Here is a 20,604-nt window from a genome sequence, read left to right on the forward strand (position 1 = left end):
TTAAATAATCAGTAGGCAAAGGTAATAGGCAGCGATAAATGCAGTGATGAAAATAAAACGGTGCTACATTAGAGACTGAGAGGCAACTTCAGGGAGGCATCTCCTTCCTGAGGAAGCGATTTTTGAAGTTTGAGACCTGAATGAGAAAGAACCAGTCATATAAAGGTCAGGGGAAGATCCTTCACGGCTTGGAGAACCGTGGGTGCACAAGCCTAACCATGTGTTTTGAGGAACAGTCATTCTTTTAAGTCAGCCAGTAACTTTATACAGGGAGCATCCACCAATACCTACAAGTACCTGCCAGGCACTGTTGTAGGCACTGGGGATACAGTAGTGAAAATACAAAATTCAGGAGGTGGGAGAGGCAAACGAGCCCAATTATGACTGAAGCAAAGTAAATTAAGGGAAGAGCAGAACAAGAGGAGGCTGGGGGAACAGTGGGGGCTTGGAGTGGGACCAAGGGAGACTGGAAGAAAGATCATAGAAAATTCTATTCTCAACATGTTAAGTTTGCAGTGACTATTAAGCATCCAGAAAGCCACGTCAAACAGACACTTGAATATACAAGTCTGCATTTCGAAGCTAAAGTGAGCTTGGTAGTTATGTTATCAAAATGAAGATGGTATTTAATGCTCAGGAAAAAGTACATAGGAATGCATGGGAAGAGAATTTAGATAGGCAAAGAAGGAGGCCCAGAACTAAACTAAGAGAACACTATTATTTGAACACTGGGCAGAAGACGATCCTAGGAAGAGTCTGAAAAGTAACCTCTGGCAAGGTATGAGAAAAGCCAGGAGACTAGCTGTATAGTTGCTGGGAGAAAGAGAATGGTCAACAGTGTCCACTGTTGTTGAAAGGTTGAATCGAAAAAGTCACCTTTGGATTTTGCAATGTAAAGGTCATTAATTACCTTAAGAGAATTGCTGTTATTTGAAATCACATGATTTGCCAAGTATAGTTATAGACAGTGATGAACAAAACATTAAAGGTCAACCAACTTACATTCTGGTAGGAGAGAGAGTCAACAGATAATATAGTTCAGTTAAATAATAAGCACATTGAAGAACAAACCAGAGTAACACACACACACACACACACACAGACTCTTTTTTTTTTTTTTTTATGATAGTCACAGAGAGAGAGAGAGAGAGAGGCAGAGACACAGGCAGAGGGAGTAGCAGGCTCCATGCACCGGGAGCCTGACTTGGGATTCGATCCCAGGTCTCCAGGATCGCGCCCTGGGCCAAAGGCAGGCGCCAAACCGCTGTGCCACCCAGGGATCCCCCACACAGAGACTCTTAAATGCGGAAAACAAACTGGTGCTTACCAGAGGGGAGGTGACTGGGAGGATGGGTGAAATAAAGGGGATTAAGAGGTTTCCAGTTATAAAATAAATAAGTCACAGAGATGAAAGTACAGCATGGGGATTATAGTCAGTAATATTGTAATAATGTTGTTTGGTGGCAAATAGTCACTACACTTATCAATGTGAGCACTGATTTATGTGTAGAATTGTTGAATCAATATGTTGTATGTCTGAAACTAGTATGTTAATTATACTTTGATTTTTAAAGATTTTATTGATTTATTTATGAAAGAGTGTGTGAGGGACAGGGGGAAAAGCAGAAACAGAGGGACAAGAAGACTCCATGCTGAGCTTGGAGCACCAGGCAGGGCTCTACCCCACTACTCTGAGATCCTGACCTGAGCTGAAACCAAGAGTCAGTCACTTAACTGACTGAGCTACCCAGATGCCCCATACTTCAATTTTTAAAGAAGAAGAAAACATCATAAAATGAAGTGCTATAATAAATGGGATGTCCAGAAAGGGTACTAAGAAACTACCATTTGACCTGAGACCTACATAAGAGTCAGCTTCTTAAATCATCTCTGTGACACATCAATAGGAATATGTGAACCTGATTTGGGTCCTGATTCAAAGAAACTAGAAAATAAATCACATTTATGAGACAATTGGAAATTCTAACACTGACTAGATATATGATTTTAAAGAACTGTTTTTTAGGTTTCCTAAATGTACTATGGTTATGTTATTTAATGGTTCTTTTAGAAACATACTAAAATATTAGAGATGGAATTATTTCTGGAATTTCCTTCAAAATAATTTTGAGGAAAATAATATGGGAGGTAGGGGAAGAGGATGGGAAGTATAGACAATATAACATTGAACATGTGTTAAGCTTTGAAGGTAGTTGATGGTACCTGGGAATTAATTATACCATTCTGACTCCTTTTTATATATTTAATTTTTCCAGAACTTTTCAAAACTAAAACTAAAAGCTTCCCTGAAGTTTCTCTGACTTGATCTGTAAGAATTAGTAATTCCCAATACACAAAGTTGTGGAAAGGATGAAATCGGATGTTTAAAGCACAGGCACATACCAGTTTCACAACAAACAACAGTTCTGTTTCTCTCACCCCCATCCCCATCTTGTGAGTTAACTTTGGAGGATAAGAAGCTATCTGAGTAACTTTTGAAACTATGTAAGGTAACACTGATTAACTATTTTGTAAGAATACTTAGGGAACGTTTAAAGGATATAACATTAACTAACGTTAAGGATTCGCCTTAACATTGATGGGATGAGTAACTGGGTATTATCCTGTATGTTGGCAAATTGACTTTATTTATTTACTTTTTAAAGATTTTTATTTATTTATTCATGAGGCACAGAGAGAGAGGCAGAGACACAGGCAGAGGGAGAAGCAAGCTCCATGCAGGGTGCTTGATAAAATTTTAGATTCCTGGGCTCTGCCCACAAAAGTTCTGATTCAGAACTTCTGGGTCTGGAGTGGGTCTCAGGAATTTGCATTTTTAGGAAACATTCCAAAGAGTTCTGTCGTAGGTAGTTTTTGAGATACATTTGGAAACTGTTTTTCAAGTCTCAAGTGCCTCTAGATATTATCTGTAGACCAATATTAGTCCTTAGGGTAGTGAGGGTTTTCTTGCTAGTAACACTGTGGTTCTCATAGAAAAGTCAAAGGAACATAATCTCATAAGATTCTGTGAACATGGAAGCAAAAGAACATAGACCCTTCTAACCCGAAGAACAATCCCAGTTGCCTGTTACTGTCATCTAGGATGAGTATCTGCAATGCCCAACCCAACTGTCACAAGAGGAAACTAGCACTTAACTCAGCTACTGGGACTTGTGGAAGCCCCAAAAGGCTTCCTCAAATGTGATCTTTCTCCCTACGAGCCAAGCTATAAGTCTGTGAGATAAGAACCGATCACTCTCACCACCACCAATACCATCACTGCTGATGAGGTATCTCTGTTATGTTCCCTCAATCATCCTGCTTTCAAGGATGAATACTGTGGAACAAAACCAGAAAGGTACTAGTGGTTACTATTTGGGATGAAAGCATTTACTTCTCCAAGAATTTCACCTCCTTTCAAGATGGTTGGGTAGAAGGATGCATATACCTGCTTCAGTTTGGAGAAGAGCTGGTGGTTCACAGACTGTCTCAAGCGGCAACATTTCTACAGCATATGTTCAAGTGTGCCTTGTGTTTTTGCTACTACAATCCTTAAATGGAAACTCTTCATGATTCAGAAGGCTCCAGAATTTTTTGCACTAACTTGAAAAGGAAAAAAAAAATTCTACTCCTCCACAAAATATCGATAGATTTATTGGGGGCATTAAGCCTCAAGAGATCTGTTTTTTAAAAAAAATTATGATTCAACCCTGAAGGTAGTGGAAAGCAGCAGGGTAGGATGAGGCCTTTGGGGGGAGCCCTGCGTGGCTCAGCGGTTTAGCACCTGCCTTCAGCCCAGGGCCTGATCCAGGAGTCCCAGGATGGAGTCCCGCGTCAGGCTCCTTGCATGGAGCCTGCTTCTCCCTCTGCCTGGGTCTCTCAATCTCTGTGTATGTCTCATGAATAAATAAATAAAATCTTAAAAAAAAAAAAAAACTTTAGTTCCCAGTACCTCTCATTTTAAAACGTTTTGGAAATCTCTCTTCTAACCATTCACTCAACCAAGTTTTACATGGCAGTTTACGTTATCCTGGTGACTGAAAAGATTGAAAAATTCAAATCTCACGTCAAGCACCTACACTCGGATTTTTTTTTTTAAACCCTTTGAAAGATTCTCATGGCTCAGGAGGGGAGGAAAATCCTAATATAGGACTCTGTTGTCCTACCCTATAAACCAGAACAATCCCACTAGCCTCTCCTCTCGCCAACAGACCGAACTCCTGGGGCCCAGTTTGCCTCCCAAGCTCAGCATCCCACCTGTGCCCCTCAACACACTCCCTTCCCCATAACGGTTTCCCCCTTATGTCTTCTAGTTACACCCCTGTTCATCCCTCTGTTGTCCCTCCCTCGGGAAAATCTGATTTAAATCAAAGGTTTTCAAAGGACTATCTACCCATCTCCCTAGCAATTATCACTGTTACAATTTTAGATTTTGTGTGCGTGTGCAAGCTCCTTCAGGGCAGAAGCTGCACCCAGTTGTTGTTGTTTTTTTGTTTTTTTTTTTTTTTATGATAGACAGAGAGAGAGAGGGAGAGAGGCAGAAACACAGGAGGAGGGAGAAGCAGGCTCCATGCCCGCAGCGCGAAGCGGGACTCGATCCCGGGTCTCCAGGATCGCGCCCTGGGCCAAAGGCAGGCGCCAAACCGCTGCGCCACCCGGGATCCCCTGCACCCAGTTTTGTGCACCTCGGTACCTCGCCCCGTTCCCCAAACAATGAACGTTGAATACATCTGCAGGGAGACTTTAGTAAATGTGTTTGTGCCTCTGCTTTCTCCCCCCGCTCCCCAGCTTTGCTACTACTCAAAACGAAAAGCAGACAGCGATGTTGGGATTTGTATTCAGATCCGTATTCGTCTCCTCTCCACCTACGGAGGTGGGAAGCTGGGAACCGAAGCGAGGCGACGCCGCCGAGCCGGCGAGGACGGGGGGCCGCGCGGCCGCACGGCGGGCAGCCGAGGGCTCGGCCCCACCGCCCCCAGCCCGGCGCGCCCCCCGCGCCCCCGCGCGAGCGCGAGTCGCCGGCGGAAGTGCTGCGTCGCGCACTTCCGGGTGTTGTCTGGCCGCCGCCGCCGCCGCCGCGCGTCTCCCGTCTCCCGGCCGCCGCCGCCGCCGCCGCCTCGCGTCCTGGAGCCAGGAGCGACGTCACCGCCATGGCCGGCATCAAAGGTGGGCCTGGGGCGCAGAGGGCGGGCTGGGCCGCCCGGGAGAGGGGGAGGGGGTCCGTCGCGGGTCCCCGCACGCCGCCGCCTCGGGCCGGGCGCGCGCGACGCGGGGGGTCCCTGCGCTGGCGGCCGCCGCCCGCCCCGCGACCCCCGCCTCCGCCCTCGCAGCCCGCGAGCCGAGCTGGGCGCGGCGCCCCCTCCGCCCCCGTCCCCCATCCCCCGTCCCCGGGAAGGCCGGCGCGGCGGGCGGCTTCTGCGTCGGCCCCGCTCGCTGCTCGTCTCGGAAGCCTCCCTCCCAGCGCGCGTCGGCCCCGGTACGGAGAACCGAGGGGTCCTGGGCGTGCGGGAGCCCCGCAGCGCCTCGGGCCGTCGCTCGCGTTTTGCAGGAGTTTGCATCCGAGAGGCGAGCGGGGACTGGTTTTGCGGGGCTTGAGGCCCCTGGGGATGCCAGTTACGGGAAATCAGGTGTCATCTCCCCCTCGGCTTGGGGTGCCGAGCCGAGCCGAGTCCCTCCGGAGCGCCCTGGAAGCACTTAGGGACGGTCCCTTCCTGGACCTTGGCCGCCACATCCCCCTCTTGGGACCTGCGCTCCCCGCTTTCACAGGCTTCCGGAACTGACGCGTGTTGATTTGTGGGGTCCGTCCGAGCAGGTTCGAGCCTGTGGGGGACCCCGAAGTGCTCCTGGGCTCCGCGGCTGCACGTTGACGCTCTGTAGTTGGGTTCGTTGAAGGACTAAAATCGTGTTACAGCTTAATGGGAAATTGCTCGCTTATTCACATGTTTTCTTTAGGAATCACGGCAGCTTGCACTCTTTCGTATTATTTGGTAGTTTTTGTTGATGTGATTAGAAGGAAATACCGTTGACAGCCTTTTCGGCTCTTCGACCACGAATCGCATTGATTTCCTGACCTGACGGCTTGGTACAAGGGGCAGGGAAGCAGGAGAACTCTGATAGTAGTGTTGGGTTTTTTCGGTTTTGTGTGTGTGTGTGTGTGTTTCTGTGTAACTTCTTTCCTTCAGGACAACTTTTATTGAGCTTCTTTGCCAGAGTCACATTTTTGCTGTATCTGGTTCATAATTTAATGTCTGAAAACATTTCATTTCCGATGTAAAGCTTTGTCATTAGATAAGCAACGAAGATCATTTTCAACTTTTTTTTTTTTTTTTTTTTTTTAGAACTGTGATAGACCTCTTTAAATCCCTGTATGGAAAGATGGTTTGGGTAGAATGCTGTGGTTTTTAAGAATGTTGCCAGTTTCCCGATTCTTCCCAATTTCTTCAGTGTCATCAACGGAAGCCTCCCTCTGAAGAAAATAGCTTTGTAGTTTCCTTTTCCAAATTTAGGAAAATATTAACCAGGCGGAAGTATCTCAGATGGAATTGTGCTAATAAACTTTCGGTTTCCAGAAGATTTTTCTGATTGTTATGACTTTTATCAGGACATTTTCTTTCGTTGGCCTGTCTTTGTATTAGGCAGGAGTGCTGCTGTAATTGGAGACCATCAATTATTTCTTAAGCCATTTGCTAATATTTGGTCATATGTCAGATTTTCCTGGGAACTCCCAGGTTAGGGAACTGGCCCCTGCTAGGCTAATTTCTTTGTAGTCACAGAATCAGCACCCCGTCTCTGGAGAGTTTAAATAATTGGGCTGTTCCATCCCTAGCCTAGAGGCTTTGGGAGTAGAAACCAGACTCAGATATCTAAGTTTTGCCCTCCAAATGTTTCATCACTCAGTTACAGTATAAATTCTTGCCTTGTTGATGTGTCATATGGGACAACCATTTATACACAAATGATGAAATTTGTGTATAAACCAGCCTAGTTGCTGATTTCATAAGACTGGAGAAACTTTGTAAGTTTTGAGAACGCTTTAGAGTGATATGTTTAACCCCATTGATTTTTATCATATCCAGTGTGACTGGGAGGTGGGATGTCACAGAAAGCTATTTTTTAATACTTAAATCTTACCTTGTTTTCATTTTTAACTTTTTAAGAGATCATCTTTTATTGACTTTTTAAGAGTGTACTCAAAGAATTTAGACTTTCTTTTTTGGTAAGAACATGATTGTTCTCTATCATAGAAGAGTTACCCTCAGACACCATCCAGCCCTAAAGCTATTGCCTTTTGGCCAAGATTACCACAAACCAGTATGCTTTTTGAGATTTTTCTGCCTGATTCAAGAATTTTTTTCAGTTACCATTCTCTTCTGAGAGGGCAGATCTTGCTTATGTGCAGTTCTACCTCCTATTTGTCATTTGTTTATGGGAAACAAGATCTTTAAACTTAGAAAATTTTATGTTACAAGTTACAGGTAACAATGATCATTTCTGGGTAGAGAAAGTGACTACTCAATTTTGTTCTGGCTACATGAATAGCTATTGAAAAAATATGTATAAATGAACATAGGTAACTCTTTAATTTTTTTTATTCTGCTGAAATTCTCACACAACAGTTGTACTACAAAAATGAATAAATAATGACTGAATAAGAGCCTAAGGGTCTGTTTATAAAGAATGGTAGCTTTAGTGTATGGGCTTTGTGACATCTGTTGTGCTCTGTAGTGACCCTTGTTTCCTCTAGGATTCTAAACTATATTTTGGATAAATGGCTTCTGAATAAATAAGTTGTTATTATATAGTATTTATAGTGGTGAATTTAGCTGTTTGGCAACTACATTCAAAAAGTGAAGATGGTTCCCTGAAACTAATATAACACTGTATGTTAGTTATATGGAAATTAAAAAAAATTTTAAGCGAAGATGACATTTTACTTCTTCAGCATGTCTTGTTACAAGTATCTTTAGTGTTCAGAGAATTATTTGCATTTTAGTTCTAGTCCAAGTCTCATTTTTTAAAAAGATTTTATTTGTTTATTTGAGAGCAAGAGAGCACAAGCAGGAGAGGGGCAGAGGGAGAGGGAGAAGCAGACTCCCCACTGACCAGGGAGCCCGATGCAGGGTTCCATCCCAGAGTCCTGGGATCATGACCTGAGCCCAAGGCAGACACTTAACTGACTGAGCCACCCAGGCACCCCCAAGTCTCATTTTATAAAAGAAAGAACTGACACTCAGCTACGATTATGTAGACAGCTAGTTAAGTGGCTAGTAGGGGCTAGGGACCCATTGTCTCCTGACTTTGATTTATGTGCTGTTTTTACCCTGCTACTTTGGAATGATCTTCCTGCCCTCTTCCCTTCTGTTCCTTTCTCTCTTTTTTTCCCCTTGGGTTTTTTACTCATTCTAAAATATTTATTATGCATTGTTAAGAGCTGGGGTGTGAGCATGAACAGAAAAACTTTTTCCCTGCTGTGGTGGACCAAACATTATAAGGAAAAACAGGTACAGGGGTGCCTGGATGGCTTAGTCAGTTAAGCGTCTGACTCTTGATTTTGGCTCAGGTCACGATCTCAGAGTCATGGAATCGAGCCCCACATCGTGCTTTGAGCTCAGCACGGAGTCTGCTTGTCCCTTTCCCTATGCTCCTTACCCCACTTGCACGTATACTCTCTGTCTTCCAATCTCTCTCTTTCTCTCTCTCTAAAATAAATTAAATCTGTATTTAAAAAAGGAAAAACAGGTATAAGTCATTATAAAATTACAGGTATCGTAACTGAGCAAAGAGAATGTATACAGTGCAAGGAGGGCCTCTGCACATGCATAATCCTCTGCCTGGGATACTCCCCTGCAGATATCCACGTGATTTGCTCCCTCATTTCATATAAATCTCTGTTCAGATGTCACCTCATCAGAGATGTCTTCCAAGGCCGCTCTGTCTGAAATACCACTCCCATCGTCGTACCTTACTTGATTTCTTTCATAGCACTTAACATTAATTTTCTAACTTTATTTTTATGATTTTGTTCCCTGCTAGAGTATAAGCTTCGTGAGAGCAAGAGCTTTAATTTTTTTTCATTGCCTTATCAAGAACAGTGTGTGAAAACGTATTAGGTGCTCAGTAGATATTTGTTGAATAATGAATGAATATATCTAATAGGGGGAATTGGTCTAGCAGGAGATTTGAAAAAACTTCAGTGAGGAAGAAATGATTGAGCTGACATCTGAAGGACATAGAGGAATTCGCTTGGAAGAAAGAGGAAGGGAATGGAAGAATAATGCAAGCTCCCTGCATGTGGAAGGACCTTGTCTGGTTTCTTAACATATCTCCAGCACTTGTTATGTATTTGGCTCTCAGTAAATATTTCTCGAATGAAATGAATAAATAAAAAAGTTTCCGAGATAGAAGGGACATGTATAAGGGCCATGTGGGTGAGGAGCCTGCTAATTTCCAGGAGAGGAAAAGCCAGTGTAACCAAAGTGCAGAGAGCAAGGCATAGTAATATAGGCTGGTGTTAGGAGAGTGAGCAGGGTCACATTTTGAGGGCCTATGAACAAAAGAAGTGGTAAACTCAGTATTTTTCTCACAGTTTACATTGCATTTCATTGTAAACGAAGTTATTTCCTGTAAAATAAAAATGCAACTCTTTTCCTTTCTTTTTTCTGTAACTGAAAATATGGCACTAAGGACTAGGGAAATGTGTTCAGAGTTGACATGATCTGCATCGGTGATCTAAATGAAAACCAAATCTACTATCTTACCATACCATGTGAGTGGGTGTCTGTAATTATAACCATTTTAATCCAGAGAAATCTGTCAGTAGTACTGGGCAGGATTTAACCCCTTTACTGTTAGTTTTAGTCTGTATATGTTAGCTTTTCTTTTGGTAACTTTTAGACCTTCCGCAACTCTTTTGAAAAATAAGATTTCTGTTAAGGTTAATGTACTGCCTCATTTAAAACAAAAAACACCTAAGTTATTCTCTTAGCCAATGCAGTTACAGAAAAATACAAGTTATATAGAACTCTAAATAAATAAATTGATCATTTGTATCTTTGCTTAATTCTGGGCCATCAATTAACTATGCCTATTGAAGAAAGTTTTTTCTACTCACTAATAATATGTGAAAACATCTTATAAAATATGCTTTGTGTGTGTATAACTTTAGAAACTATGTTTTATCTGTAGAATGCCTCTATTGCTTGTGTTAATATTTTAAAATAGTGATACCAAAGAAGGATTTATACCCATTATCTTGTGCATTTTCCAATGTGTAGAAGGTTAGGGGAGGAAACCCAACTATAGTTTTGTAAGCTATTTAAAGGTCTATATCAAAATTAGTTGATTAAAAAAAAAAATTAGTTGATTAAAATTATTAACTCCAGATATCCTTGGACACTTTTTTTTTTTACTAGTTTTGAGCACATTGGGTGTATATGCAAGAAGCAGGAACTGATCATGAGAGACTTTCCCAAAAAATAAAGTTCTAAAGTCCAGTAAAGCTGAGAATGCAGTTTCTGAACATCCTGCTTTTCAAACTGTAATGATCTGTGGAGTAAATATAACACTAATTACTGGAGGAACATCGATCTGGCAGGCTAAGATACTTATTAGAAATAGAGCCAGTAATGAGAGAATGTGGTAGTGCGTTTATGATGGGTCAGGGCTCTGAAAATCAGTGTTGCTTTATTTTGCTTTGAAGATGACACAAAAAACTTATTCAGAGACTATAGATAACTTAGAGTATAATTGAAGATATCTCACTTTTAATGCATTTGTTTTTTGTATTGTGTTCTGTTTTGCCTTTTGCTTCTGGGATCCCAGGTAATGTTCAGACTGCTAACACTGATATTAAAAATAATGTTAAGTTTAATTAATGTTTGTATTTGACTCTATTTACTTTGCAGCTTTGATTAGTTTGTCCTTTGGAGGAGCAATTGGGCTGATGTTTTTGATGCTTGGATGTGCCCTTCCAATATACAAGTATGTAAAATTTTTGTGTTTTTGAGTGTTTGAGGGTAAAATTTTTCTACTTTTAAAACTTTAAGAATTTTTTGAATGAAAGCTTCTACTGTAGAAGTAATCCTGAGAAATGTTCATTGACCAAGGACAAACCTTTTTAAAAGTGCAAAAAATGCTTTGGCTATTGCACTACTGTTCAGTTTTAAGTGCCTATTGATAAAATTAAACATGAGAAGATTTAACAATGTCTTTTTAGCAAAAAATACCAGAAGCAGAATTAAGAGACAGTTGACTCAGAAAAAGTTATGTAAGCTATTACTTTCCATAGGATAGAAAGAACTTTTAAAAATTAATAGGATAGGGACGCCTGGGTGGCTCAGCAGTTGAACGTCTGCCTTTGGCTCGGTGTGATCCTGGAGTCCTGAAGTCCTAGGATTGAGCCCGATGCGGGGCTCTGCATGGAGCCTGCTTCTCTGCCCTCTTCCTAAGTTTCTGCCTCTCTTTCTGTGTCTCTCATGAATAAAGAAATAAAATCTTTTTTAAAAAAAGGATAGATAAGTGAGAAAAATACAGACAACTAAATAGAAAAATGCACAAGTATGAAAAAGAACTGCACATTTACTAATAATAAGCACATGAAGTTATACTCAGCCTCTTTCAAAATTAAATGAAATCCTTTGGCAGAGATAAAAGCTATGGGCAGACAGGCACCGCTGTGTGCGGTGGGGTGAAGGAATAGCTATGTGCAGTCATCTTGGAGGCCAGTTTGCTTATAACTCTCAAAATGTGTATATTCCTTGAACTAGTCATTCCACTTAGAATTTCTCATGCAAATCTCCTGGCAGATGTTTGCAAAGACATGTATATGAGGGGGGATTCTCGGTATACATGGCAGCCCTGTTAATAACAAAAGCCCTGGAGGCATCCTAAAGGCCTGTCAAAGGAGAAATGGTTTAAACTATGGTATGTCCATCCATCCATGGAAATCGTAGGCACTCTTAAAAAGAATGAGGAAGAGCTGTAAATCCTAACAGGTAAAGGTGCTCAAGATACATTGTTAAATGGAAAAATGCAGTGATTCATGTTGCTAAAATTTATCTGTATGGAAATATGGAAGGACCCACAAAAAGGTCATTAGAAGAGTGGAAGGAGAAAGGAGGGGAGATGTGGGCAGCTTGGTGTTTCCACTTTTGTGCTTTTGTTTTCTTTTTAACTTTTTATGTTGAAATGATTACATACTATCAAGAAGTTGCAAAGATCACTTCTCTGCCTTTTGGCTAAGATCAAGTGAAGAAGTTGCAAAGATAGTACAGAGAGGTCCCCTGTCCCTTCACACAAGCTTCCCCCAGTGGCCCTGTCTTACATAACCTTACTTGTATTATCCAACCTGGAAATGACATTGGCACAATACAATAGCTAGATTGCACATTAAAAGCCACCTATTTTCTATATTCTGGCTGAAAGTCTTCAACATTACTTTCAGTTCATTTTCTACATTTTGATTTTAGTGTTTTGGGAGTTCACAGTGACCGAAGCAGAGTTTGGGGGTGTTCCAGCTTTAAGCCAAGAAGACTCATTCATTAAAAGTTAAGGGCATGAATTTTGCCTTTTAAAAATTACTGTGCTAATATTTCTATTTTCCATATGTTTCTTTATGTATAACTTAAATAATATTTTTGAATTTTGGGCCTTGATTCCAACTGTTTTAGTTTATAAAGCATTTTCTTCTAATATAAGAAATTTTTAATCATTGTGTCACAACTGGCTTTAGAAATACCATGACTCTAAATGTTTTTCTTTTCAGTGTTCAGGTTATTGTTTATTTTTAATCTATATCATGTTTTGTACCTTGCAACATTTCTTTAGTCCTTATTTTTAAAAAGCATGTATTATGTGTAGAAAAATGACATAGATAGCAAAAACTACATTAACTTATTTTTTTTTTCCTAGCCAATACTGGCCTCTCTTTGTTCTGTTTTTTTACATCCTTTCACCTATTCCATACTGCATAGCGAGAAGATTAGTGGATGACACAGATGCTATGAGTAACGCTTGTAAGGAACTTGCCATATTTCTTACAACAGGCATTGTTGTCTCAGCTTTTGGGCTCCCTATTGTGTTTGCCAGAGCACATCTGGTAAGTAAATATATTTTTCTGTTAACAATTTTACATTAGACTGTGTGTTAAAATTACCTCAGGAAAAAAGATATTGATAAATGACATGAAAAAGAGATGAGAGACATAAGATCCTAGAGGATAGAGATAATCTTTTGTTGTCATTAACTGATAAAAATGATATTGGAGAGCATGGCTGGGGTCTGCAACAACAGTTGGCTCACCAGTACTTCACTCCCAGAACTGGGCACATCAGCTCACCCAGTGCTTCCCAACCACAAGCCACCCCCTCTGTAACTGTTGAAAGGCCTAAGGGGACATTATGTGTTCTCTGCAAGTGGGAAAGTATGAAAGAGGGGAAGGGGTGCTGGGCTCCATATGCTTGTCTCCCTCCCAGACTCGGCAATCAGATTCACTCCTCCATCTCTGAGGTGGTAGAAAAGCCAGGGCCTGGCCACCCTTCCAAATGGTGAGGCAGGTAATCCTCTTTACCCCTTTAAAAGAATGTACATGAATGTGTTTTCGTCTCTGGTACTTTAATCTGCTTTCTAGGTAAAATTTTAGATTTACTGAAGAAGAGTTGGAGCAGATTTCTTTACAAACCAAAAGTTGTAGATGTCTGTGCTGCCTCTTCAGAGTCCAGAAGTCGAGCTGTTGAATAATTATCATCTTCGTGACTTTGTCTATTTAAAAGAAGTAAATTAAAAACAGCAATATAGAAAAGACCATTACATCTTCAGTAGAGTGAAAGTTATTATTACAAATTGTATCTGTTTTAGATCATGATTGGCTTTCAACTAGAGTCTTGATTTACTTTTCATTCTCTTTTTGTTTTTCATGTGTCTATTAACTGTTTATCTGTCTTCTTTCCCTAGATTGAGTGGGGAGCTTGTGCACTTGTTCTCACAGGAAACACAGTCATCTTTGCAACTATACTGGGCTTTTTCTTGGTCTTTGGAAGCAATGATGACTTCAGCTGGCAGCAGTGGTGAAAGGAATTACTGAACTATTGTCAGATGGACTTCTTGTCATTTGTTGGCCATCCACGCACACAGAAGATGAGGCAGGAATGCTGAGTAGTACAGCAAGCCTCTTGGGGGTATCCTAGGTGCTCCCTTCTCACTTTTATTGTAAGCATACTATTTTCGCAGAGACTTGCTGAAGGATTAAAAGGATTTTCTCTTTTGGAAAAGCTTGACTGATTTCACACTTATCTCTAGTATGCTTTTTGTGGTGTCCTGCTGAATTTAAATGTTTATGTATCCCTGTTTAGTTTTTTTTTTTTAATCAGTATGCAATGTTAAGCCTTTTTAAAATGTAATAACCATTTGCATTGGTTAGGAATTAGATTTCTGCTGGCTATTACTGGGCTAAAGGATATCTTTTGTCTTAAAATTATTTAACCTCCATTGCAAAAAGTTAAAAGTTTTCAATCAGTCAGGATGACATCACTCCCAATTTTATGCAAACATGCAGACTGTTGGTATACCTTATAGACTGTATACTCAGTGCAAATATAGCTGCATTTATACCTCAGAGGGGCCAAGTATTAATGCCCGTGCCCTCCATAAGGGTTGCTGGTTTTGCCAGTGAGCAGGTGTTTTATGAATTGAAAATTGTCTTATGGAATTGCTACAAAGGAGTGCTTTTCTTCTCAGTTGTTAGAAGAATTTATTGTTAAAGGTAAGCGTGTAAAACCAGATTTCTGAGATGGTTTTTATTTATGTTTATTATAGTTAAAGTAGAGTGAGTTGCATTGTGGGAAGAAACGACGTTGAAATTCCTTTTTTTTTGAATCCTCTATTTATAAGTGAAATGTTTGATCCTCTATCAGCCTTTCATATTTTACCATGGATGAAATGGACTTACATGGAACTACTACTGATAAGGGAAAGTTGTATGTTTGCGTCACCTAGACCAGAATACCTTTCCCTGCTTCCTCCTTTTAACTTATTTTATACATTGTATATATTAAGTAAAATAACTTTTCAAATATAGTTTAATAACACTTAAATTAGAGGTGTTTATCTCACCTGGAAAGTAATTGCTATGCCATACATGCCGAGCGCCCCCTGCCCCGCAAGGCCTTGACATGATTAACAAGTGACTTTGTTAGTCTTGCAGAGAAGTGACGCATTAACAATTTAAGATTTAAACCATGGTAATTGTAGTTCTTATTCTCTAAGGTTATATCATATGTAATTTAAAAATATTTAAGACAAGTTTCCTGTATACCTCTCAACTTCTTTGATTTTTATTTCATCATGATAGATATGCTCTTTCCTTTTAAATGACATTTATTGTGTGAATTAATGCAAAGTAGCCAAATCCAGCTGTATAGCAGCTTCAAACACAGACCTGACCAAAAAATTCCCAGTAACCAGGCATGATCAAATCATAGTGGTCATTTGCATCTCAACAATTATCAGTACCTTTTTCTAGAGCTAGTTATGAAAATGTTCAAGTTGGTTCAACAGTATGTTGTCGAGGATATTTGTGTGTTTATTCAGTATACTTACATAAAAACTATTTTGCCTTCAGACAAAACTGAGTGATCATGACAGCTACCTTTTGTTGTTTTATGAAGTTTATTTCTCAAGAAAAGGGGAACAAATTTTGGGTTTACTAAAGATGCTTGAAGGCCACAGGTTTTATTGCCAAAACCCAAGTTGTGACTTTCGCTGTGAGATGGGAAGCAGAATAAAGGATTTGCATGTGGCTGTCCCACTCAGTAGGCTAGAAACAACTTGCAGTGTTATAATTATATAAACCTAAAGAGGAAGGTACAGGTACACGGGAAGTAGCTGGCCATACAGTTGGGAACTCAGTGCCTGTGATCTACTTGATTTTTTTTTTCAGGAAGTACATATTCTGGCCCTTCCCCATTATCTGTTCTAGAATATCAGTGCAGTGCACTGCTACTGTTTTATTCACTTGGCCATAGACTCTTTTTCTAACAGCTGCATATTCTTTCTGTATACAGATTGCATTGGCAGCATTGTGTCTTTCATCTTGCACACTAGCTCGACATAGTGCTGTCTCTGATTTCTAGGCTAGTTTGAGGTATGAGTTTTCCATAGAATGTGCACTGATACTGCATTGCCATTCTTCTATGGAAAGAAAACTTTTGATGATGAAACAATAAAGATTTTAAATATCTATTTTAGTTTGTGGGTGTTTTTGAAGTGAAAACATACTGTGCACTTCAGCTCTTGAAGTGCATTATTCATTTTAATAACGTGATGTAAAGCAAGTATGACATTAGTCATTAATGTTAGACTTGAAAGAGTTTCACTTGCAAAATAGAATTGAAACCATAGTAATGTTATGGTTAAGCCCTATGATTTTGTGCTATGATGAAAGGATTGGTAAACTGGGGAAGTAGAATTTTTACCTAACCCTTTACAAAAAAGCCATAAATGATTTTGTTGATATAAAAAGACTGTTGATAATCTAAAATCAAGGTTGTACCTATTCTTAAATTTTCAGATCTTTTTTATGACTGTATGTTTTATTGTGTATTTATCGCCATTTATTATTAGAGCATTTTGCAAACATTTCAAATAGTTAAAGGTAAAAAATCAGTGTGGTATAGTGTGAACAGAAAAAAGTACTGTTCTCTTTTGTCAAACATGAATCTTGTCCCAGACTGTCCTAATTATATAATCTCATTATATACTTTAAAAAGTTTAGGTCACAGTTTCTTAGTGTTTGCTCTAATATGATTTTTTGGGGGGGGTAACGTCAAAATAATCCAGATTTCTAGAGTAAACTCTGGAATATTTATACTGAATGTGACGAGATTCATAAGTTTCAGGTAACTAAATCAGCACATCAAATTTAACAAGCAGTTATGCAACATTACTGTTAAGTGATATGTACATTTTACATCTCAGGATGTTTTATGGTTTATAAAATTGGTGGAAAATTCAAAATCATGTTTCTTCCATATAAAGCCTATGTTATCCTTTCTCTTGGTAAAGATTAGGGAGCTCTTATTTTATTACAGGCCTCCTAATTTTCTGGCATTCCCAGAGAAGAGAACATATCCTGTAAAATAAATATTCCAGATAACTGAAGTTTATCTCAAAAAGAACTGACATTTGTTTTATTTATTTTGGTCAAAGTATTAAATGAGTCATATACTTTTGTACTTTCTAAGAATATATTAAGACATTTTGGGTTTTTCTTGGTAATTTAGGATTATCATAAATTATTTCTCCCTCTTTTAAAAGGCCCCAGACCTGTATCTTTCTGGAATTGTGTTTTTGCTGGCTTTTCTTAGAACTCAGTTTGTTCCTAGCATGCCTTAACTACTTTTGTTTCTAATTTTCTTTTTCTCTTTTTTTAAATTTTATTTATTTTAAGATTTATTCATTCATGAGAGGCACAGAGAGAGAGAGAGAGAGAGAGAGAGAGAGGCAGAGACACGGGCAGAGGGAGAAGCAGGCTCCATGCAGGGAGCCCGATGTGGGACTCGATCCTGGGTCTCCAGGATCACGTCCTGGGCCAAAGGCAGGTGCCAAACTGCTGAGCCACCCAGGGATCCCCTGTTTCTAATTTTCTAAACTATAGTATATTAGGGGGCATCTGGGTAGCTCAGTTGGTTAGGTATCTGTCTCCTGGTTTGGCTCAAGTCATGATCTCTGGGTGCCCGGACTGAGCCCCACGTTGGGCTCTGTGGTAGGCAGGGAGTCTGCTGGGGGTTCTCTCTCCCTTTCCTGTCTCCTCTGCCCCTCCCTCCACTCGTGTGTGCAGGCACTTTCTCCCTCTCTCTCTCTCTCAAATGGGTGGATAAATCTTTAAAAATAAATAAATAAACTATAGTACATTGGGAGGAATGGAAAGTTGCCAGGGGAAAAAATGAGGTAACCAAGCAGACTGAATTAATTATGTAATATTTCTATTCACAATACCTCAGTGGGCCTAACTAGGTGCTCCCACCTCTTATACAAATGAAATAAATGCTTTGTGATGAATCTTCTTCCTGCTGAAAGGGCTTTAAAAAAAAACAACAAAAAACTGTAGCTGTTAAACTGTATATACCAGACAGTGGGAGGCTGTGAGGGGAAACACAGATAAGGAAGGAGTGAGTGCTTCGAGTTCCTCTTGCTAAACTCGAGGAGTTACCCTGAACGTAGATACTCCTAGGCCTCTAACTGATTTAAGAGAGTTTCTATCTCTCTTCACCATTCGTTTTCAGTTGTAGAAAGTCTAGATATGAAGACAGTTTTACAGTTCACTTTCACTGAATATTTTGAACCAGTCTCTTGAAGATTATTTGAATCCATCCTTGGGCTCAGGACTATACTCTGTAGTCACAACAATTCAGATATTAATTGTTAACCTTGTAAATTCCTATCAGAGGGAATAAAACATCGAAGTCAAAAATGTTTTCACAAGTGAGAAACTAAGACCATGAAACATTCCTTCTTCAATTATAGTTGTTTTTTTGTTTGCATTTAGAAGGAGTACTCACAGGGGGAGATCAAGAGCTTTTGTTTCAGAAACCAGTAGAGTAGATAATACTAGGAAAGAGAAACTTTGTGGCAGCTTACAGCCATAGAAACCATCCAAAGAATAATATAGAATGAGACTGAGTGTTTCCATCTCTGTTTATAAGAGCATTACTATTTAATAATTTAGTTATCTTGATTTATACTGTGGCATTTTAATATCAGAAGTATCTTTTTCTCTTTTGGCTAATCTATATATTACATAATATGTAAATATAGTTATGACATAAAAGTCAGTGAACTTGTGTAGATCTGCGAACATCCAAAATAAAACATATTTCCCTGAAAGCTAGGTGTACTTATATAAAACATTTGAGGATTGTCTCTAAAAGTGTTCACTTATGAACAACTTTCTAGGATTAAATTAAGATGGATGGATTTTAATTCATTTTTGTCATGCTCTAAACTGTCAACTTCCCAAATAAAGAATCAGCTCTAATACCTAGTTAATGAGTATATCAGTGAAGAGGAGAGTATTAGTCTCTCAAGGATTTTTTTAAAAAATGGTTTTGAGCCGTACTCCATACTAGAAAGGACATTTGTCATTTACAAGCGTAAGTGGCCCTATTAATCTAGTGCTTAAAATTGTCTTCAAAAAATAGATTATTATAGGGGCGCCTGGCTGGCTCAATTGGTAGAACATGTGACTCTTGATCTCAGGGTTGCAAGTTTGAGCCCTGTGGTGGGCTCAGAGCTTACCTTAAACAAAATACATACATATAATATATATATATGTATACACGTACATATATACACACACACACACACACACATACACATATATTTACACTTACAAAAACATCTTCCAGACACTGAGCAGGGTCCAACTAATTAGATAGAGATGGTTTATACTTCACCTTAGTATGTCACTGAGATAATTATGCTGAAACTCTGTGTTTGGTTCAAGCTTTTTATCTAGAGAAGTTCTTTGTTCCCAGTGGCAGCTGTATTCTACATGACAACATTCTAGGTACTATTGGGGAATAGAAGAAAAATAGGAGCACAGTCCCTCTCTGAACTAGATAGAGACTCAAAATATCAAAGGAAGCTGATTCCTATACTATGCCAAAAGGGAAGTGTGGGGGTTCACAGGAGGAGATTTAGGAAGCAAAAAGGAGGTAGAGGGTCATTTCCTGTTCTGCTTTGGCTTGTTTCTTGTTGGCAGGAAGGGTCTTGGCAGCATGAACCTTTCTCTGGCGCATCATTGTGTGTGGTGGTGTCTCTTAGGCTTCCTGGGACTCCGGGGAAGTTGGAGCAACAGAAATGGTGGGGGGCACTTCTTGATTCTGACCTTCTCACTCTGAATCCCGGATACAACAGAGACATGAGAGGTGGTGAGATTTAGATTGTATTTTAAAGGAATAACCAAACAGATTTGCTGATGGTCTGTGTTGGGGAAAAAAGAGGAGTCAGGGGTGACTACCAAGTTTTTGATTGTCATGTCGGGATTGGAGGAAGAAGAGGTAGTGAGGAAATGTTTGAAAATAGTAATGTCTAGGTCAGTGGTTGAGCGTCTGCCTTTGGCTCAGGTTGTGATCCGGGGGTCCTGGGATGGAGTCTCACATTAGGCTCCTCTCGGGGAGCCTGCTTTTCCCTCTGCCTGTGTCTCTGCTTCTCTCCATGTATTGCTCGGAATAAATAAATAAATAAATAAATAAATAAATAAATAAATAAATAAATAAATCTTTAAAAGGACACACACACACACACAACAAGGTCTAGACCATATGTCCAAACTGCTGGTTTGTCATAACCACATTATCTGGAAGTGACATCATTGTCTTGTTTCAGACCTTTACCAGACAAAACAATACTATCTACACTTCATCCTTGTCACTACTTTATAAATTCCCGAGGGCTGACACTGTAGCACACATCTTGGCCTAGTGGTTACACTGAGTTCTAAAGTCAGCCTGCCTATACTGCATAATGTGGCTGTCATGTTTAAAAGGGACATGCAGAGGGTGTACAGTGATTGAGATTGTTGTTAACGGTTATTACTGTTTCTTACCA

General features: G+C 39.9%; 1 protein-coding gene across 1 annotated transcript; it reads left to right on the forward strand.

Moving 5' to 3' along the window:
* The first annotated feature begins 5,019 nt into the window (after positions 1-5,019).
* LEPROTL1 (leptin receptor overlapping transcript like 1) lies at positions 5,020-16,767 on the forward strand. The gene is made up of 4 exons (XM_041752997.1): positions 5,020-5,166; positions 10,905-10,980; positions 12,910-13,096; positions 13,951-16,767. The coding sequence occupies exons 1-4, from the start codon at positions 5,151-5,153 to the stop codon at positions 14,065-14,067; spliced, it is 396 nt and encodes a 131-aa protein (XP_041608931.1). The 5' UTR covers positions 5,020-5,150; the 3' UTR covers positions 14,068-16,767.
* The last annotated feature ends 3,837 nt before the right edge of the window (positions 16,768-20,604 follow it).

Source organism: Vulpes lagopus, chromosome 4 (genome assembly GCF_018345385.1).
Source record: "Vulpes lagopus strain Blue_001 chromosome 4, ASM1834538v1, whole genome shotgun sequence".
Classification (NCBI taxonomy): domain Eukaryota; kingdom Metazoa; phylum Chordata; class Mammalia; order Carnivora; family Canidae; genus Vulpes; species Vulpes lagopus.